The following is a 22,575-nucleotide window of genomic DNA, read 5'->3' as shown; positions in this document are numbered from 1 at the left end:
TTTATTTTTTATTCTCTCTACTTGTCAGTGTAAAAACAGGACATTTTTATTTTTGCCTAAACACTTAAACACCATAAGAATTCATAGAAAGCAGTGCACTGGTTTAGTCATATTTGATAAAATATAACTGAAGAGATGAACTGGAATAACATTCACTCTCATGGAATGGGTTGCCAATAATAATTACCTGAGAGCCACATCCCCAATAAGCCAACCTCTTAAGGATAGGCAGGACGCAAATCTCTGAACTGGCCAATATGACTGCAATGACATGATATGTCACAGTGCTTCTATGGTTATATACTGTACACCATGGCACTGCCTATTTCATTTGTTAATTTAGCAAACAAGACAACTGAAAATCCAGTGCCTTTGTCACAGTCAGCACACCTACATATTTTCCTAGTCGTAGCTCATTTGTCCCGAGTTCGCAGTTGTCTTGAACTCACTAAAGTCAGATATTGCAGTTCCTAGTTAAGTTGTTTTGAGCACGTCACAAATCATGCTTCATTGACAGCATGGCCAATGTTGAATGTTTATAATTTAAACTAGGAAAAGAGACCCTTAATTTTAGACTTGGGACCACACCGCCACAGCCACACCACTGAATAGCAGGCTAGTGATTGCTTTGCAACGCTTGCAGTTAGCCACTTATTCCTTCCAAACCACTCATTGTTGAATTTGCTATTTCCAACTTGTTGTGTAATGTTTATGTCCAATGGCCGATGAGCACCGATACATTTTATCTATACGTTCTCTTCATTATTTCTCTTCACATGACAAGGATTAAAAAGGATTTGCCAGTAGATTGTCGACGTGATTCATGATGATGACTGCTAGCTGAGATTTTGAAAGTATGATGTTGACATGACAGAAAGTGATTTGATATAATTTTATCTGTGGCCAATGACCTTGAGGCTTTTTGTATCAGCACTTCTAATGTAACTCTATGGCAGAACCCAAAGGGATAGAATTTTTTTGGTCTACCCTTCGACTTGTTGGTGAAGTAGTGTCCCCATGAGTGACAGAACACTGAGCCAATCATGACGCAACACTCTGTATTTTCTGCTGGCTTGCCCCACCACAGAAAACACTGTGTTAGGCTGAAACACCTGCATTTTGGAGCTGCCTTACTCAAGAAAGCAAAAAAGAGACCATGTTTGTACGCGGCTTTATTAACTCAATGATATATTCTATATATTTTTTACATTGTTTGCAAACTGATACGTGACATGTATTAATGCCAAAATAACATGCAAAACAGGCAAGCATGCTAAAAATGTGGGGCTCAAAAGCCACACCTGCCCTGAATGACGGGTCGCCACTGCATATGACATTCCGGCAACTTTGAGAAAAAACACTTTATATCGGAGTTGTCCCGCCCCCACTGTTAGGGCTTGGACGCAAGCATCTCGCCATTATATATAGTATCTCTGATTTAGCACAAGCGCATTTCAGATTAATGATGCATTGTGGGATTGGATGCAATTGACATAGCGACAGGATTGTTGATTGAAGAACAGTCTTGTTTTCATCAATAACTTTGGGGAAATTTGTCATTTCAGCAGCTGCCATGAACGGGTCAGTGGCCAAAAAGACCCAAGACACTTTAGGGAGAGTTATAAAGAAACCGCCGCTTACTGAAAAACTGCTCAGCAAACCGCCGTTTAGGTATCTGCACGACATATTCAGTGAGGTGAGTGATTAGCTAACATTGGCTACTAGCTACAAAGAGTTCTTGCTAGTTAGATTGGATTTGATAGTTAGCTAGCATTTATCCCCTGCTAAAACCAGCCAACTAACCTTTCAGCATTGAGACTGAGGCATGATAATTAGCCAATTTACCTAACAGTAGCTAGCCATCAATCAGATTTTTTCGTTGCTAGGCACTCCTGTCTGCTTGTTTTAGTAAACAAAACCAAGTCGCGGCGCCGGGAAATGTGACTTTTCACTGTATCTATGACAAAAATATGAAATTATTTGCTAACTGTTTGGCTATTTACTCATGAAAATGTTAAACATTATCCTCCAACAAATTACATTTCTGCCACAGCACTAGTTAACATTTACTAGTTAGTTAGCAGGTACAGTTACATTTTTTTGTCACCGAAGTTTTGTGAGGGTGTCATCCCTGTTATGAAATGAGACCTCCCAACCTTCTATTCTAGGTGACGGTCAATGAGTTTATCCCTAAATGCAGCTGGATTGCTTGTTTGAATTGGGCTCTTCCCTAACTAACTAGTTAGGATGGCAACATGAAGGCATGGCACTGTGGAAGGGTGGTGCTTGCTTGTTATAGCCAAATAATATAAAAAGGAGGCCACTGATCATGGTTCTAAATCCATTGTAATTTGTATTTGACATAACAAGTATCATGATGGCAGGGCCATGGGGCAGGCAGGGACATGCCCTCATAAATGGTGCCTTCAAAGTATTTACACCCATAGACTTTTCCCAAATGTTGCCTGCATTTCAAATGGATTACACTTTCACTGGTCTACACACCAAACCATATAATCTCCAAGTGTTTTTTTTTTTTCTGTTCTTGATTCATGTATTCAACCCTTTTGTTATGGCAAGCCTAAATATGTTCAAGAGTAAACATTTGCTTAATAAATTGCATGGACTCACTCTGTGTGCAATGATGGTGTTTAACATGATTTTTGAATGACTACCTCTGTATCCCACACACACAATTATTTGTAAGGTCCCTCAGTCAAGCAGTGAATTTAACAGATTCAACCACAAAGACGAGAGGTTTTCAATTGGCTCGCAAAGAAGGGCACCTTTTGGTAGATGGGCTAAAACAAATCTGACATTGAATATCCCTTTCGGCATGGTGAAGTTGTTTATTACATTTTGGATGATCACTACAAAGATCAAGACGTTCTTCCTAAATCAGTTGCCGGAGAGGAAGGAAACCACTCAGGGATTTCACCATGAGGCCAATGGGGACTTTAAAACAGAGTTTAATGGCTGTGATATAAGAAAATTGAGGATGGATCAACAACATTGTAGTTATGTCACAATACTAACCTAATTGACAGAGTGAAAAGAAGGAAGCCTACACAGAATAAAAATATCCCAAAACATGCATCTGGTTTTCAGCAAGGTACTAAAGTAATAATGCAAAAAATGTGGCAAAGCAACTTTTTGTCCTGAATACGAAATGTTTTATGTTTCGGGGAAAACCAATACAACACATTACGGAGTACCACTCTCCATATTTTCAAACATAGTGGTGGCTGCATCATGTTATGGTTATGCTTGTAATCGTTAAGGACTGGGGAGTTTTTCAGGATAAAAATAAACTTAATGGAGCTAAGCACAGGCAAAATCCTATTGGAAATCCAGGTTGTCTGCTTTCCACCAGACACTGGGAGATTAATTCACATTTCCTAAAACACAAGGCCAAATCTACATTTCTTTCTTACCAAGAAGACATTGAATATTCCTGAGTGGCCGAGTTTTAGTTTTGACTTAGATTTTCAAGTAGATTTTAGGCAAAACCTGAAAATGGTTGTCTAGTAATAATCAACAACCAATTTGACAGAGCTTGAAGAAATTTGAAAAGAATAATGGGCAAATGTTGCACACTCCAGGTGTGGAAAACTCTTAGCGACTTACCCAGAAAGACTCCCAGTTGTCAAATGTGCTTCTACAAAGTATTAACCTAGGGGTGTGAATACTTATGTAAATGACATATTTCTGTGTTATATATAAAAAAAAAAAAAATTATGTCTAAAAACATGTTTTCACTTTGCCATTATGGGCGTGTGTGTGTGTGTGTGTGGATGAGAACAAATTTAAATAATTTTGAATTCAGGCTGTAACACATCAAAATGTGGAATAAGTCAAGGGGTATGATTCATTCTGGAAGCACTGTACGAACATAGGGTGTTATGCTTTGAGAATGGCTTCCTCGCTAGAAGGTTTGCCTGTGGCTGGGTCTGTGCCACAGGCTATACCAGGCTCAGCGAAGATTATCCAGGCAGAGCAGACTGACAGATCCACCTGCACAAGACTACAACATCTTCTGGACACAACACACTCTCTGAGCAAGTCTGACTTAAAGGTCATTCAGGTTGCTTTTGGCAACTGCTGTTCCCACGAGCAGCAGAGCTGAGTACAGTCTTAATCCCATTCAATTGGTAGTCTCTCTCTCTCCTCCTCCAGTGAAGTTTCTCACCTTTCAGTATATGCTCATGCATATTTGATATGTGTGGATGACGCAATTGACCCTTCGCTAAGCCCCACCTCAGAATTTAGGGCACCAATCTCAGTGTTCCAATGGATAGCAACTGTTGTTGAGTCCGACGTCTCGGACAAGCTCATGTTTAAATCGCATTAAAGATATTTTAGCGATTCGATTTTGAATTATAGGACCCTTTTAGGGAAATGCAAAAACGTCCCTTTTTCAGGACCCTGTCTTTCAAAGATAATTCGTAAAAATCTAAATAACTTCACAGACCTTCATTGTAAAGGGTTTAAACACTGTTTCCCATGCTTGTTCAATGAACCATAAACAATTAATGAACATGCACGTGTGGAACGGTCTTTAAGACACTAACAGCTTACAGACGATAGGCAATTAGTGTCCTAAGTTTTCATAACTGTGACCTTAAAGAGGCTTTTCTACTGACTCTGAAAAACACAAAAAAAAAGATGCCCAGGGTCCCTGCTCATCTGCGTGAACGTGCCTTTGGCATGCTGCAAGGAGGCATGAGGACTGCAGGTGTGGCCAGGGCAATAAATTGCAAAGTCTGTACTGTGAGACGCCTAAGACTTCGCTACATGGAGACAGGATGGACAGCTGATCGTCCTCGCAGTGGCAGACCACGTGTAACAACACCTGCACAGGATCGGTACATCCGAACATCACACCTGTGGGACAGGTACAGGATGGAAACAATTGCCCGAGTTACACCAGGAATGTACAATCCCTCCATCAGTGCTCAGACTGTCCGCAATAGGCTGAGAGAGGCTGGACTGAGGGCTTGTAGGCCTGTTTTAAGGTAGGTCCTCACCAGACATGACCGGCAACAACGTCGCTTATGGGCACAAACTACTGTCGCTGGACCAGACAGGACTGGCAAAATGTGCTCTTCAGTAATGAGTCGTGTTTTTTTTTGTCTCACCAGGGGTGATGGTTGGATTCACATTTATCGTCGTAGGAATGAGCGTTACACTGAGGCCTGTACTCTGGAGCAGGATCGATTTGGAGGTGGAGGGTCTGTCGTGGTCTGGGGCGGTGTGTCACCGCATCATCGGACTGAGCTTGTTGTCCTTTGCTGTCAATCTCGACCCTGTGCGTTACAGGGAAGACATCCTCTTTCTTCCCTCATGTGGTACCCTTCCTGCAGGCTCATCCTGACATGACCCTCCAGCATGACAATGCCACCAGCCATACTGCTTGTTCTGTGTGTGATTTCCTGCAAGACAGGAATGTCAGTGTTCTGCCATTGCCAGCGAAGAGCCCGGATCTCAATCCCATTGAGCACGTCTGGGACCTGTTGGATCGGAGGTTGAGGGCTAGGTCCATTCCCCCCAGAAATGTCTGGGAACTTGCAGGTGCCTTGATGGAAGACTGTGGTAACATCTAACAGCAAGACCTGGCAAATCTGGTGCAGTCCATGAGGAGGAGATGCACTGCAGTACTTAGTATCTGGTGTGGAACCAGCTGCATTGACTCTTACTTTTGATTTTGACCTCCCCTTTGTTCAGAGACACATTATCCAAATTCTGTTAGTCACATGTCTGTGGAACTTGTTATGTCTCAGTTGTTGAATCTTATGTTCATACAAATATTTAGTTAAATATATTTAGTTAATAGTTAAGTTTGCTGAAAATAAATGCAGATGACAGTGAGGATTTTTCTCTTTTTTTGCTGTTTATAAAACCAATATTTACAAGTCAAATGTTTGGACACCTACTCATTACAGGGTTTTTCTTTATTTTTACTGTTTTCTACATTATAGATACTATTGAAGGCATCAGAAATATTAAATAACGGTGTATGGAATCATGTTGTAACCAAAAAAGTGTTTAACAAATGAAAATATATTTTATGTGTAGATATTTATTTATTTAATCCATTTTTAGAACAAGGCTGTAACTAAACAAAACGTGGGAAAGGGAAGGGGTGTCTCCTATATCTAGGATATATAAGAAAGCTCAGGAAATATATACATATTTTTGACACATTTCACCCCTTATTTTTGTTGCCACAAAACTACCTCCATACTTTCAATTGTTTGTATGGGTTACCTTCAGATGAGTCCCTTGACACTTGTGGCGGTCGTAGAGCAAAACGGAGAACACAATCATGTTAGTTTATAGCTTAAACAGCTTGAACAGACATTTTCGTGAAGAACGATTTTTGGGATGTCTCATGGTCTGACAAACGCCACTATAGCTCACCCGCCTTCCACCGCATATGCGGAAGGCCGACATAGGCGGATGCAATGGATTGAGCCGCAGCCCCTGCAAAACATATACATTTCTAGCTTAAACTGATGGATTTTGGAGATTTTTTAAATTTAGTTACTTAGATTGACGCATGTGTGCGTCAATAGCCTCTTAAGGATTAATGTAACTTGTTTTCTCAATTTATTTTAGCGAGCTAATTTAGCGGTGTTATGACTACAACTCCCATCTGCTGCTGGTTATAGCTTTGACTGCATGCTGACAGTGAATTCAGTCAGCTATTTAGTGGCTAGCTACACTACAAACATTTACCAGGTTCCTGTGAAGCAATGACAAAGGTGCATAAAGATGAGTGTCCCCATGTACTTACCACAAATGCTATGTTTGCTGTATTGTACACTGCTCAAAAAAATAAAGGGAACACTAAAATAACACATCCTAGATCTGAATGAATGAAATATTCTTATTAACTACTTTTTTCTTTACATAGTTGAATGTGCTGACAACAAAATCACACAAATTATCAATGGAAATCAAATGTATCAACCCATGGAGGTCTGGATTTGGAGTCACACTCAAAATTAAAGTGGAAAACCACACTACAGGCTGATCCAACCTTCATGTAATGTTCTTAAAACAAGTCAAAATGAGGCTCAGTAGTGTGTGTGGCCTCCACGTGCCTGTATGACCTCCCTACAACGCCTGGGCATGCTCCTGATGAGGTGGCAGATGGTCTCCTGAGGGATCTCCTCCCAGACCTGGACTAAAGCATCCGCCAACTCCTGGACAGTCTGTGGTGCAACGTGGCGTTGGTGGATGGAGCGAGACATGATGTCCCAGATGTGCTCAATTGGGTTCAGGTCTGGGGAACGGGCGGGCCAGTCCATAGCAGCAATGCCTTCCTCTTGCAGGAACTGCTGACACACTCCAGCCACATGAGGTCTAGCATTGTCTTGCATTAGGAGGAACCCAGGGCCAACCGCACCAGCATATGGTCTCACAAGGGGTCTGAGGATCTCATCTCGGTACCTAATGGCAGTCAGGCTACTTCTGGCGAGCACATGGAGGGCTGTGCGGCCCCCCAAAGAAATGCCCCCAAAGAAATGGTAGCGCCTCCATGCTCTGGACACTACGCTGACAGACACAGAAAACCTTCTTGCCACAGCTCTCATTGATGTCCCATCCTGGATGAGCTGCACTACCTGAGCCACGTGTCTCATGCTCCCACTAGAGTGAAAGCACCGCCAGCATTCAAAAGTGACCAAAACATCAGCCAGGAAGCATAGGAACTGAGAAGTGATCTGTGGTTGCCACCTGCAGAACCACTCCTTTATTGGGGGTGTCTTGCTAAATGCCTATAATTTCCACCTGTTGTCTATTCCATTTGCACAACAGCATGGGAAATTTATTGTCAATCAGTGTTGCTTCCTAAGTGGACAGTTTGATTTCACAGAAGTGTGATTGACTTGGAGTTACATTGTGTTGTTTAAGTGTTCCCTTTATTTTTTTAAGCAATGTTCATTGCTCTCCATTACTCTAGCTCCAAGACGGCGGCAATTTGAAGAAACGCCGATTGTGCTGATTTACTGGCACATTGAGCCATGTTGTGAGCCGTAGTTTAAGATCTCTGTGGGTAGTGTTCAAAAACAATGCCATCTCAGAATTCTTCCGTCTTCATGCACCTTCCCCAATGTAATGACAGCCCACCACATCATACCCAGGAGTTTCCTGATTAGCAAGGGGTCATTTGTGTTTAATAGAAACACAGTTTGAGATCATTGTGAGGGGATTGTTCCAGTGGTTGAATGGGAAATTGAGCTTCCTGTGGAAATGTCAGAGGTTGCAACAGTAAACAAGGGGGCTGGGGCTTAGCAAAGGGTTAGTTACTGACCACTGAATTTAGCATACGTGTATTGAATATAACTTAACTGACTATTTATTTGGTTTTCCCTCCACAAAAAATATGCTCAAAATGAACGGCTTAAAATCAGTCATGCTGTACTGCATTGATAATTACAACCATATAGTGGCTAACCGCTGACTCATTTGGCAATGTATCCTAACCTTTTCTCCTATAGGTGATCCGGACCACTGGCTTCATGAAGGGACTCTATGCAGAGACTGAGATGAAGTCAGACAATGTCAAGGTAAGACATTTTCTCCATTTGATCACTTGGAGGAATTTGTGAAACACCAGAACAGACTGAAATCTTGAAGGCCCCCTGCCTATGAATTTGTTGCTTTGGCCTAATTGTTATACTGCACTGTGACAGATCTAATGAGTAATTGTCATTAGTCATTATAAAATAAATGATACATAGCCTAACTCTTAAGGTGTCCGCGTGCTTCCCAACTAGAACAGTTCGTTCATATATTATGCCAAAATTGTGATGTTTTGGTCTTTGGATTGTGATGTTTTGGTCTTCAGGTGGTCGTGCTCACAACAATTTCGGAGTCGAAGTCTAAGCCCCTTCATTGGTCAACAGTAGGAATTGTTCAATGAAGTGTTGGTTGTCATTCAACAATAGATGACCCGTTTACATGAAGAAAAATAATTACTTGGGAAATACTACATCAAACATCTTAGTTAGATCTCCAATGCAAAAACGTCAACTCAAAGGATCTGTCTTATCTTACATTAATTCTGACTTATTTGAGGAAGTGTGTACTGGCTACGGCGTCTCAAAATGGACAAACAGTGCTATTGCTGCTTTCATTTTCATTTTCATCATCAAGCAAAGGTCTTCTTTAAGTGTGCGAGCAGACTCGTTCGGCTAGCTGAGTTTGACTATGTGCCAGCCAAACCGACGCATGTAGAAACCTTTAGGCCTGTTTCATACAGTGATTGCTCTGATTAGCCGGGGCCTTTTTAACACTAAGTGGATAGATATCATCTCACTGAAGTGTGCTTCTGCCCATACTTATGTGTGTGTGCATCACTTCCAGCACCCTGCCTGGGTGTGGAAAAGCATCCAGCCATTACATGACATGATTAGTGTAACCCAAAACGGCTTGTGTAGTTATATAACCTGTAAGTCAAAAATGCACTCGCACGTCTGAGCTATCTTTTTTTGCAGCTGCATGGTAACAGTTGAATAAAATGAGAGAAATGTTGAAACCCGCACACTGCTCTTGATAGTTTCACTGCTCTTTAATAAGCTTTACGTATCGGCCTCAATTCTCTGAGGAAGGCCGTGAGGCCGACACGTAAAGCTTATTAAAGAGCAGTGATACTATCGAGCAGTGTACAGGTTTCTTCTTTTTTCTCGTAGTTATATAACCTAAAACTCTCAGTACTAGAGTGGGCTGTGACTCAGGCCGTATCAGAGGTGGTGTAACGTCACACTGCTGTGTTATCACACCACTGACTGACCTGGGATCAGTATCAGGGTCAGATTCTTAGCGAGGCAACCATCTTCTCACCCAATAGGGCAGGAGACTGTAAACCCATAGGGTGGCCTCGTCTGTCCTCCTAACTGACCTTAGATCAGTTTGAGAGACCACTTGTAATTTTTGGAGCTGGCACATACAATTTAGAAGAGTAAACCCATACTCACCCACATAATTACAGACACGCAACCTGTGTCGAGATCAGTTTTCAGGCGCTTTTCTCTCCAACTGGCCTTAGGTCAGTATGAGAGTCTGGCCTAAGAACAGTAGAGGAGAATAGAAACCCAGAGAGGGAACAAGGTAGGGCTGTCCCCAACCAAAACAATATGTTGGTCAACTGATTTGGTATTAAAAAAAAACAAACGTCTATTTACCCTATGTGTTTAAATAAAATCAACAATATGCTTTTAGCTTACGTTTTGATGAAATAAGACAAATGCCTCTAGGGCGCCAGAGATCTAGATAACAAGAAGAAAAAAAACTTAACCTGACCCAGCTATTCTCCTCCCACTCGTGCTAGCTTTCACAGTTTCTGCCATTACTCTCCTGAAATTACCAGTAATGGGCTACACGAGTAGTCGGCAACCTTTCTCATGTGGAATGCCAATGTATCTTACCATTTCTTCCAATCTACCAGTTATGATTTTCACATGCAAATTTTCATGAAAGTTTAATTTAAAATAGTTTAAAAAGAAAAACTCTTGAATGAGTAGGTGTGTCCAAACATTTGACTGGTACTGTAAATTGAATAGAAATTGTAACTTCTAATTACTACCGCAAAGATTGCCGCCAGTCCACCCACCGTCGAAATGTCAAATTAATTAAATGGTCATGCATGTTCAAATATCTAAAAATCTATAATACATTTTTTTTTTAACTAGGCAAGTCAGTTAAGAACAAATTCTTATATACAAATTCTTATATACAATGACGGTCTACTTCAATAGACTTCAATAGGTTTCCTATTGGGGATTGACAGTATAATTCAAACTACTGATATTCCCATTTCAAGTCAACATGCTCTGATTCATGGACCTCCAACAGTCTTTGTGATACCATTTGAAAGTTTACATTTCAATCCCATTTCGGTACATTTATCAGCCAAAACATGACACCCACCCTGTATTCAAGATCATGTTGTCTCGATCGATGGCAGGCACAACACAACCTCCGATAGGGTCAAATAGGGTCTAAGCTGCAACATATGTGAATATGAAGACAGAGTTGATGCACTTTTTAAGGATAAATTAACGATTTTACTAAACAATAAATTATAAAATGGTTTAAGTTTTTACATTATATAACCCTCAACCATTTTTTAATTTTCCAGTTATGAAGACATGGATGTCTCATGGTATCGGTTGACTTTGAACACCTATGTGTAGGGAAGGCTTCATTCTAATCAAACCTGGTGCTGTTAAAAAGTTGAAATTTACCTAGCAGCATGCATAATGAAAGGGGACACACACAAAGCCTGTAATTGGCTGGCAGCACCTGAAAGGGACACCTATCAATCAATCACCTTTATTCATAAAGCCCTTTTTACATGGGCAGATGTCACAAAGTGACATTTGGGGCGGCAGGGTAGCCTAGTGGTTAGAGTGTTGGACTAGTAACCGGATGGTTGCAAGTTCAAACCCCCGAGCTGACAAGGTACAAATCTGTCGTTCTGCCCATGAGCAAGGCAGTTAACCCACTGTTCCTAGACCGTCATTGAAAATAAGAATTTGTTCTTAACTAACTTGCCTAGTTAAATAAAGGTTAAAAAAAATAATCATAATCTCCAACACAGGCTTCCAGGGTAGGCAATTTTGGGGTTTCATCGAAATGTAGAGCTGTGTGTTGTCAGTATAGCTGTGAAAGTTGTGTTTCCGAATGACATCACCAAGAGGTAAAATATATATTGAAAACAATAGTGGTCTTAAAACGGAACCATGAGGAACACTGAAACTTACAATTGAATTGTCAGAGAACAAACCATCCACAGAGAAACTGATATCTTTCCGTCAGATAAGATCTAAACCAGGCAAGAACTTGTCCGTATTGACCAATTAGGGTTTCCAGTCTCTGTGGTGATTGATGGTGTCAAAAGCAGCACTAAGGTCTTGGAGCACGGGGACAGATGCAGGCAGACCCATGGTCTGACACCATTAAGGTATTTTACCACATTCACGAGTGCAGTCCCAGTGCTATGATGGGGTCTAAAACCAGACTGAAGCATTTCATATACATTGTGTCTTCTGGAAGGCAATGAGTTGCTGCCCAACAGCTTTTTCAAAAAACAATTGAGAGGAGTAGGAGTTCTTTTTTTGACATTTTCAAGGTCAAAAGTATGGCTTTTTAATGACAGGCTTTATTACTGCCACTTTTAGTGAGTTAGGTACACATACAGAGGATAGGGAGTCATTTACGTTCGACATATGAGGGCCAAGCACAGGAAGCAGCTCTTTCAGTAGTTTAGTTGGAATAAGGTCCAGTATGCAGCTTTTAGGGTCAGAGGCCATGACTATTTTCATGAATATGTTAAGAGAGACAGGATTAAGAAAATTGATAGTCTCTGTTGATCCTAGGTCCTGGCAGTTATGTGCAGACTCAGGACAACTGAGCTTTGGAGAAATACGCAGATTTAAAGAGTCCATAATTTGCTTTCTAATGATCATGATCTTTTCGTCGAAGAAGTTTGTGAATTCATCACTGCTGAAGTGAAAGCCACCCTCTCTTGGGGGAACGCTGCATTTTAGTTAACTTTGCGATAGTGTCAAAAAATACATTTCGGATTGTTCTTATTCTCCTCAATTAGGTTGGAATAATAGGATGATCGAGCAGCCGTGAGGGCTCTTCGATGTTACAAGGTGCTGTCTTTCCAAGCTAGTCGGAAGACTTCGTTTGGTGGAGCGTCTTTCCAGTTTTCTTCAGGGCTCTGGTATTTTCTGTATTCCAGGGAGCTAATTTCTTGTGACAATTGTTTTGTTTTTAGGGGTGCGACTGTACTCTTGGCTCTGGCCCGTTCACCGCTCTTTTCTTTCAGGCCTGAATATCAGCTGTGTTGTGAAATACAGGGCCTGGAGAGCTCAGGGGCTGAATGGATTTAGAGCTTGTTATACGTTAAGTTAGTGGCCAGCTTAATGTTACACTGTTGGCATGGAGCTTAGGTTGTGGTCTCAACTGTGCTTATCTGGAAATGAATAACAGATGAGGACACCGTTTTGGAATGGTGTGTGCAGCGCAACACCCTTAGTTCCATTTGTGCGTTGGCACGTAACTATACAATGTTGAGAATTCCCTCAAGTGCACATGGTGAAGAGGGGTTTCACACAAGCATGTCTGCATAAACTCTCCGGTGGTCATGTGTACTCGACATGGATCCACTCAAGAAAACCGATGCAAAGAAACAGGTCGAAGCAGTTTTGTTATGCTAACCTCAGAGGAAAAAACATTCCCATTAGACGGTCTTCCTACAGTCGTTGTTCTCACTCTTTCTTTCAATCCCTCTCATCCTTCCTCTCTCCTGCAGGATAAGGATGCTAAGATAGCGTTCCTGCAGAAGGCCCTAGATGTGGTGATGTTGGTGAACGGCGAGCCCCTCTCGGTCAAGCCAGCGCGCATTGTAGCCGGCCATGAGCCTGAGAGGACCAACGAGCTGCTACAGGCCATCGCCAAGTGCTGCCTCAACAAGGTCTGTTTACTTGGAAAGACCCATGTACATGTGTAACGGAGTACATGTGTAACGGAGTTACAAATTGGTAACTTTTGTATAGCTCAGTTGGTTCACACGTTGTCAAGGAGGTTGGTCATGTGTGTTGCGACGCAGAGGGTGAGCACGGTATGGGGACAGGGACAGTGGAGGAAGCTAAACTGTACATTGGCATCTGTTTCACATGCGCACGCCTGTAACTACACAACATACACCCTCACAGACAGACAGACAGACAGACGCATGTGCACGCGCACTCTGTCCAGATTGTCATACACATGCAACCAAATTTGCAGACACGTTTGTGTACAATTGTAGCGCAATCTTCAGTCCACAACATCCAAAGTTGCCAAGAAATAAAATATTTTACATAGCCACAGCCGCAAAGAAAAGTGAAAAGGTAGCTCTTGCTGCAAACATTATGAGCATATGTTTCAGTGGCTGTCACCTATCAACACACAAACCAAATGCTCCAGATGAGGCCATGCATGTTTACACACACTAATGATGCTTGTGGGTGAAATCTGAAGAGGATCAATTACAGTATAGCACATTTTAATTGGACCCTGAAGACAGCCAGTTCGAATAAAGGGCTTCGAGCTCAGGGGATCTTTGCCATGCCTCCCGAAGGGTCTCATCATGACAACTGTTCACATGCATGTAAACTAGCTAGCTAGCACAACATTTAATTATAACAAGGACCACAATGGGAATACATTTAGACTTGATTGTGTTTTTAATCCTCTATAATTGATGTATCGTTGTACTCGAATGGCTGCGGCAACTATGTTAGACATTTCTAATAAAATGAATTCAATTCATTATGAACACACAGATGGGCAGGTAATTCTACTCAAAGATTGATGTGTGATAGTGATGTGCACTCCTTCTACAATGAATTACTTTGAACAAAGTTAAAGATATAGATATGGTAGAAAGGACTATCTGCGTTGACCCTGTCTTGCACTGACTCTATGCATACTCAAGTCTATACACACTAAATACACTGAGTGTACAAAACATTAGGAACACCTCTTTCCATGACAGTCTGACCAGGTGAAAGCTATAATCCCTTATTAATGTCACTTGTTATATCCACTTCAATCTGTGTAGATGAAGGTGGAGGAGACAGGTTAAAGAAGGATTTTTAAGACTTGAGACATGGCTTGTGTATGTGTGCCATCCAAAGGGTGAATGGGCAAGATAAAATATTCAAGAACCTTTGAACAGGGTATGGTAGTAGATGCCAGGCTCACCGGTGTCAAGAATTGCAATGATGCATTGGAGTCAACATGGGCCAACATCTGTGTGGAACGCTTTCGACACCTTGTAGAGTCCATGCCCCAATGAATTGAGGCTGTTCTGAGGGCAGAAGTGGATGCCTTTTATGTACATACTGTATCTACCTCAAATACCGCATGTTGGTCTGGTACTGGTAATCTCTGTATATAGCTTACAATTTGTGTTACAATTTTTTTTACTCTGCATCACTGGGTAAGGCTCGTAAGCAAGAATTTCACGGTATCGTCTACACCTGTTGTATTTGGCGCATGTGATAAATTGATTTGAAAGTGAGTTGACAATCACATCTGTCCCCTGTGTCATGTCGTCCCCAGCTGTCCAGTGAGGAGGCGGTGAAGCGGGTGCTGGCCGGGGACAAGCTGGACCCCAAGGGGAAGGCCAGCTCCTCCCGGTCCCAGGACAAGGAGAACAGGGAGGGACGAGAGCGCCAACGAGACCAAGTGGTGAGACCAGGGGCTCCATCCACAAAGCCTCTCGAAGTGAAATGCTGATATAGTATCAGGTCCCAACCTGTCCATATAATCTTATTAATTATGATCTCAAAGGCTAAACTGGTCCTAGATAAGCGATACTACTCTGAGATGCTTTACGAATACGGCCCAGACACACACAATTCAGACTGGACAGGATATCAGATATCAGACTTTATTGGGACAGTGAAGCAAAGATTTTATTTTTTGCTCTCTACTCCATCATTTTGGATTTAAGTATTTCCATAGATATCGGTGTTACTGTTTTAGAAATGAAAGCACTTCATGTATATAGTCCCCTCCATTTGAAGAGGTCATAGGTATTTGGACAAATTCACTTGTGTATTAAAGTAGTCAAAAGTGTAGTGTTTGGTCCCATATTCATAGCACGCAATGACTACATCAAGCTTGTGACTACGAACTCGTTGGATGCATTTCCAGTTTGTTTTGGTTGTTTTGAATAATGATGATCATACCCCACAAAAAACGCTTGACTCCCCATTTCATTGGTAATAATGTTTTATTGTAGCCTCTGAATGGTATCTCACTCATCATTATTCATGGTTTTTCTTAATCATGGCATTATCAGGATTATTTTAGAAGTGTTCAGAAACCTCTTATCTACTCACTTAAAGAAAGTTACTCCAGTCATCATTCACCATTCAGTTACTATTGGGCAAAACATAAAACAAACTGCAAATCCATCCAACGAGTTAGTAGTCACAAGCTTGATGTACTGGGTGCTAGGAATTTGGGACCAAATACACTTTAAGTGAATTTGTCCAAACACTTATGACAAAGCACTTTCGTGAAAATAACCTCAAATAAAAGGTGACATTCTGTACTGTTGCCTCATATGAAACGTTTGATCTCAAATCCAAAATGCTGGCGTGTAGAGAGAGCCACATGTAACATTTTACCTTCACTGTACGTAGGGGAGTGTACATTAGCTTAGTGAAATTCTAGAAATCAGTCACCATCATTAAAAAAAAAAAAAAATTCAATTATTGTTCTGTATGTAACTTCAACCTCTAACGTAAAGGTTTGTCATACAGGGCTAATGTTTGCCTGGTGCCACTGTGTTTTGAGGGTGTCCCTATGGTCACATTAATGTATCTGTGTGTATGTACGCTTTTGTGTGTGTGTGTGTGTGTGTGTGTGTGTGTGTGTATATGCTTTTCTATATATGTGTGTGTTTCTCCAGGAGAAGGCGATCCGAGAGCACAGCGCCGGGGGTTGGGAGCAGAAGGACCCAGACCTGCCCAAAGAGCAAGAGGGCAGACGGGGCGACAAGGAAAAGGAGCGCCACCGCGAGAGAGAAAGGTCAAAAAAGAGCCGCGATCGAGACCGTACCAAAGACCGTGGCAAGGACAAGAGCCGCGACCGAGAGTGGGACAAAGACAATGAAAGAGATAAAGACCGAGAACGAGTCAAGGAGAGTGAGAGGGACAGAGACAGGGAAAAGAGCAAAGACAAGGAGTCGCACAGAGGGAGAGATCGAGAGAGGGATAAGGAGAAAGATTTAGACCGGGATAAACGGCGAGAGAAGGAGAGAGAGCTCCGACACAAACAGGGGGAGGAGAAAACCAAAGTGCCAGAGAAGGGTGACAAAAAGGTAGAGTATGTCTGTCATTCTGTGGCTTTGTGCCAAATGGTCCTCAATATAACAGTGGCCGCAACAATGCTTCTATGAGATCCTGAGGTGTGTGTGTGTGTGTGTGTGTAGGCCAGAGTGTCAGAGGACACAAAACACAGACCACATCAAGAGGAGCCCAGTAAAACTGCCAAACCTGAACCAGCGGTAAGCTTTAAATGACTCCAACCCACTTTCTCTCCAATGAGCAGTATCTACTATTGTCAGTCATATTCAACCAATGCCTACATTTCTCATGCCAGTCCTTTCCATGGTTGTATTTTTGCTACATGTTCATGTTAAGTCTAGTTTGGGAAATGAATGTAATCAGTACATTATGAAAGTGACTGGTCATTCTTTAACATCGTACAGTACATAGCAACAAGTCCCATTGAAGACGAGCAAAACACAACAACATAAATAACGTTTTTACAGTTTGGCAGTTGCAATAGCATATGAATGTGTGATGTCAACCCATGACATTTAAAAATGTCTGATTTTTCATTATATTAATGGAGGATATTAAGGTTAAGACTTGCAGTATGTAGAAGAGTGTTGATAAGGGATTGATTTTAAGGGTTCACCTTATTACCTGGGGCAAGTGAACTAAGCATTCCTGCAAGTTGAGCATGCTCTGAGGTTGCCCCATTGGGCAGGTGATAAAAAATAAATAAAAGTGAAAACAACCAAACTACAAAGAATTATAGTAGCCTAAAACTGATCTTTCCGATTCCTCACCATTGTTTAAGTGAAAGACACAATTTATGCCATTTATGGCAGTCGGGCAAGTTATCCCAGCTATGAGAACTTTTTTACTAATGACGACCCAAATAAAAGAGATTCCTGTACTTATCTTTCTGATTCCTCCACTATGTGTAGGTGAAAGGAAATATGGCACTTCTGTGTGTAAATAGCTCATTTATATTTTCAGTCAAGTGAACATGAACTTTGGCCTCCTGACGTGACGCCCTTTAGAATTTTATTACATTTTTTAAATTTCAAATATAAATTGGTTAAAATTGTGACACGTTTGGGACCAACACCATATTAAAGCCCATGATTTTGGAATGAGATGTTCGACATGCAGGAGTCCACATACTTTTGGTCATGGAGTGTAAGTCTATTTCCGGAAACCGTAGTCCCAAAGTCCATGATATTTCAAAATAGTTCTGATTGATTACATTTTGATCTCAAAATCTATGTCCACATGGTGTGACACATTTTTCTGATTAAAGAACGACCCAGCATTTGGTCACCATTGCACGGGGGAGGGTTCTCGTACAATGAGAAAGAACGGAAGACATTGCTGGAGCACGTGTTCTGGACAGATTGTGAGCTTTATCAAAAATATTTAACAAAATATTGCACTTTTCTGCCATTACCATAAAAGGGGTCAATTCCTTAGTCCTTTGGTGTGACGTCTTTTGAATATATAATTTAAAATAATAATTAATTCTAAGTATAAATAGCAATGAAAATATATGTGGTGAAATCAAATGGTAAGCTTACTGTTAACAATAAAGCCAATCCAGCCTGAGATTTCCACAGGCGTGACAACTTTTTTCCCTTGGTGTGACTTGAAGATGGTGACACACCAGAGGAAATAGCTGTCACCCTGGGGGACATAACCTATTAATAAGCTTCTGTAATTGCCTTTTTGAGATGTATTTCTCATCAAATAACACCTATTTGTATTAGACTTATCCTGTATAAATGTTGATCATTTTAAGTGGTTCTGAGTGCAATATTTACATTTTCATTCTCCCACGTCTGGTTTCTCACACCCTGCAGGTGACCTTTGCTCAGGCAACCTCTGTCTCTCTATGCCGTCTGGGCAGGGTCTGGTTATTTTACCTGGCCCTAGTGATGGTGCAGGCCCATATTAGGGAATGGCTGTGGTGCCTCAAAGTCCTGGTTTTCACTCCCTGCATAAGACCATCCATCCTCTTGATCCCTCTCTGTCAAATCATTTTCACTCCCACTGACCGATTGGCATATGTAGTACCCCTGGGAGGGCCCCCATTGGCAGAGCCTCTTTTTGAAGACTATTCACCCTGCCTCCTATACGCCCCAGTCGGTCTTACTCTGAGTGTCTCAGTTTTCCTCCGATGGTTTTCCGGTGATGGTTCTCCGACGCCAGTGCAGTGATGCCTGGAACGGGGGTCACCCTATTACCCGCCAACATCAGAGATACGTTGTGTTTTTCAAACCCTGTCATTGGCTCCATTGTACGGAATACTCCAAAAACCCTCAAACGGAACACCTATCAAGCCGTGCCTCGGCTCCTATGGCTCCCACTGCATCAGCTGTCAGGGCCTCCCCCTCGGTGCGCATGGATCAGACCCAAAATTAATGTTGGCTACTCTCAGGCACCACAGACGCTTTTGGTGAGTTTATAGCCTCGACTGGTGACGTACTGACATGTAATTCAAATGTCTGCCCTGTCAGCTTTCAATGGTACTTTCTGTGCGTACAATGGTGACCACGTGTAACGGGGAAACAGGGTTTGATTCTGGGTAGGGAGCCTAAGAAACGGCTACCACATCCACGGAAGGCACTAGGTGTGCAAATTACCCATTCCTGACCCTGAGGTAGTGATGACATATAGTAGTGATGACATGAAATAACTATACAGGAGTCCATTTTTTGATATATATATATTTTTATACATTTGAGTCATTTATTATCTCATCCAGAGTGACTTACAGGAGCAATTGGGGTTAAGTGCCTTGCTCAAGCAGCTTGTTCACCAAGTCGGCTCAGGGATTCGAACTAGCGACCTTTCAGTTAATTTGACTGCCTGTTGTATATTGTTCATCGGTGTGATATAATGTCCTATGGAGTGACGCCAATCGATAAAGGGGGAATAAAAGGTGTTTTAAACTAAATGTAAAAATGAAGCATGAGGCAAGCAACGGCTTAATACGCAAGTAAACTAAGGACAAATTCAATGAATGAAATGGTTAATTAAGTTTGATTCAAAAAATTCAATCAAAGGTGGCCACAACACTTTGAATTGTTTAGACATAGTTTATTGCAACTATATGTTTTTACTTTCATTTTAGAATAATAATTTGTTCACTTTTGTTTTGGCCTTAGCAACGACCCTTATGTCAATTCCTTGTTTATGCTCCCATTTATAATCTTGCCCCATCACCGTGTGTGTGTCATGGCCTTAATGCATTTGTACTCTCACCTTCAACCCCAAGGCTGAAGATGATGAACAGGAGGTAGCTACATGCCTAATAGTAATGTAGTTGCGCTGAATGCATTTGTGTTAGCATAGATGCTAATTTGCTCGCTCGCTTCATTTCACTTCAAGGGCTCTTACTCCTTGCTTGTTGCTAGGATAGAACACATTCAGGTTTTTTTCTGCAACTTTGACCAAGACAGCTGTCATCTGCAGCGCTCTGCATTAATTGAGAGATTAGTTATATTTAGCACACGCTTGGTTTGTGAGAGTTTCCAGTCTATTGCTTTATCTTCCGTTTTCAACTCCAGCATTTCAGTAGAATTTCATCATTATTTGTCTATGCTAGCCTATATTTGCTATTAAAAAAAAATAGAAACTTAATTTATACTTGGTAAGACGAACCATGGCACATATTTTAGGTGGTCATAACACTGCTGTTGTTTCTGAGACGGATATAGGCTACTGCTACGTCCATGAGCTGATGTTGAATATGCTTTAGTTGTGTGGCACAGATTTTTTAACTTAGCTCAGATGGAACCCATGTAGTACCACATGGTCATAGGTTAGGACTAGGGTGCCATCCATAGAAATAGAAAAGTGGGCCAATATAACATATTAGACTGGCTAATATAGTCTATTTCTATGCTGCTATTAGTGTGATAATGGTTCATTCTGTGCTTCTGTGCTACCGCTGGAATTATCCACCGAAGCCTATTGAAGATGCATCTGAAGAGGTATTCTTCCTTTGCCTCTATCGCTAGAGCTATTTAGCAGATTCAGAACTGTGTAGAACTCGCTAGTGCAGCATGGCTGCCGGATATAGGTTCACCTACTTTAACATAGCGCTGTGAGCATCTTCAGTAGTTTGTTTGGCTGTCTTAGCATAACTTGTCATTCCATGCTCTAGGAAAAAATTATAATAATCATAGCAGCGTGGTTTTCCTACTGTTTTACTTGCTTTGTAGCCCCCCTCGGTGGAAGGTTTGGACATAGGTCTGCATTCAGATATTTACTCAACGCTGTCTTTCTCTGTTTGTAGACAGCGGAAGTCACATACAAGCAGGTAACCTCTTATTTTTAAAGAGTGGCTGCCTGTGTCCTCCTTTTCCTACGAATGGCCCTGCATGTGTGTATGTTTATAAGTGTGTACGCATGCTCTCCATCTGAAATGGGACACACTTACCCAGTCATCTTCCCCTCCCATCTCCTCAGTCTGACAGTCCAGCCAGAATACCTCGACCTTCATCTGCCAAGGGGCAGAGGCGCTGGCCCAAAGCAGGAGCCCAACAAGGTAACCCCAAGCACCCCTCAACCCTTCCGGCCTTTCGCTAAAGTCATTCTTCTTTTTACACCATAATATGAATAGATACAAATAATTGTTCTGTTTCCTCTTTTCCAGAAGAGTTTGACAGTGAAGGTGAGTATTTTTCTCACTGCACCAACGGTGCTGGAGTTTTTTTCCCCATTTAGTAGTCCAGGTGGACATTTCTATACGTCTCTGTTCTAAAAGCCCTAGCCGTCAGTATTTCTAGTTCTTGCCATCAAGTTCATCGGCTGTTCCAATAAAACGTGTTAGAAGGGGTGTTCTCATGTCAGCATCATGTTGTAGATGGAGACACTCCGTTGGCACAGAGGCCGGTTCCCCTGGAGAACGGAGATGCCACAGACGCAGTGCCAGCCCACATGGCCCACAGGTCTGTACTGTGTGTGTGTGTGTGTGTGTGTGTGTGTGTGTGTCGACAGCTTACTAAGCAAATTAGCAGGGTTTGAGGGCACTGCTCGATTTGCACATTCAGCAACAATGGAAACGGTCTCTCCCGTAACCTCACAACTTTGAACTGTCTTTCTGCCCATTTCCTCTGTGTGCCCGAAAAAGTTGTGTAACATGCAGCAATGTGCGTTTGCATGCTACAGCTCTCCATTCACAGACGCAAATCCTCCACTTTCTCCTTGATCAACAACAAATTGCTCCGCTAGTCCCCACTTATCATTTTCTCAGTGTAACGTCAAACGCGTGACTGTCCCATGGTGGAATAACTGACTGACTGAATGGGAGTGAGTGTTGTCGACTGTTGAGGGCCAGTAGAGCAGCAGGGTTTCTCAACTCTAGTCCTGGGAACCTCTGTATGTTCGGGTTCTCACTACAACCAAATACAGCCATTAGACTCTGGTCTATTTTATTTTATTATTCCAACTAAATACAGTAACTTTGTACCCTGTCCTGTTCCTGTCTACTGGTCTTTGAATATTTGTGATTATTTGAAGATATGATTTGAAGATATGATTCTCAGTGTCTCTTGGTTAAATGGTTGTCTTTAACCATCCAAACAGATGACTAATTATTGGTAATCAATTGGTGAAGAATATAGCGTACATAGCGGGTCCCCGGGATCAGTTTTGAGAAGCACTGTAAATGAGGCTATTGGTGAAAGAGTTGCTTTACTGGCTGGCTGATCATTAGTGTGGA

The 22,575-nt window shown here is 41.8% G+C and overlaps 1 protein-coding gene across 3 annotated transcripts in view; it reads left to right on the top strand.

Annotated features, from left to right (window-relative positions):
• The first annotated feature begins 1,469 nt into the window (after positions 1–1,469).
• Positions 1,470–22,575, top strand: part of LOC139396562 (TRAF3-interacting protein 1-like) — a 37,031-nt gene continuing 15,925 nt past the window's right edge. The window contains exons 1-12 of one of the 3 annotated variants that reach the window (XM_071143528.1): positions 1,488–1,696; positions 8,505–8,573; positions 13,331–13,492; positions 15,127–15,255; positions 16,487–16,897; positions 17,009–17,083; positions 20,125–20,145; positions 20,819–20,842; positions 21,148–21,171; positions 21,321–21,399; positions 21,508–21,525; positions 21,718–21,802. In XM_071143528.1, coding sequence (XP_070999629.1) covers positions 1,574–1,696; positions 8,505–8,573; positions 13,331–13,492; positions 15,127–15,255; positions 16,487–16,897; positions 17,009–17,083; positions 20,125–20,145; positions 20,819–20,842; positions 21,148–21,171; positions 21,321–21,399; positions 21,508–21,525; positions 21,718–21,802 — 1,220 coding nt within the window. In that variant the 5' untranslated portion in view covers positions 1,488–1,573. Of the gene's footprint in view, positions 1,697–8,504; positions 8,574–13,330; positions 13,493–15,126; positions 15,256–16,486; positions 16,898–17,008; positions 17,084–20,124; positions 20,146–20,818; positions 20,843–21,147; positions 21,172–21,320; positions 21,400–21,507; positions 21,526–21,684; positions 21,803–22,575 lie in introns of all 3 variants that reach the window. The other 2 variants (XM_071143529.1, XR_011630790.1) reach the window with 2 other exon arrangements.

This window comes from Oncorhynchus clarkii, chromosome 3 (assembly GCF_045791955.1).
Source record: "Oncorhynchus clarkii lewisi isolate Uvic-CL-2024 chromosome 3, UVic_Ocla_1.0, whole genome shotgun sequence".
Classification (NCBI taxonomy): Eukaryota; Metazoa; Chordata; class Actinopteri; order Salmoniformes; family Salmonidae; genus Oncorhynchus; species Oncorhynchus clarkii.
Note: the sequence above shows the minus strand (reverse complement) of the source record. Positions and strands in the feature narration are given on the sequence as shown.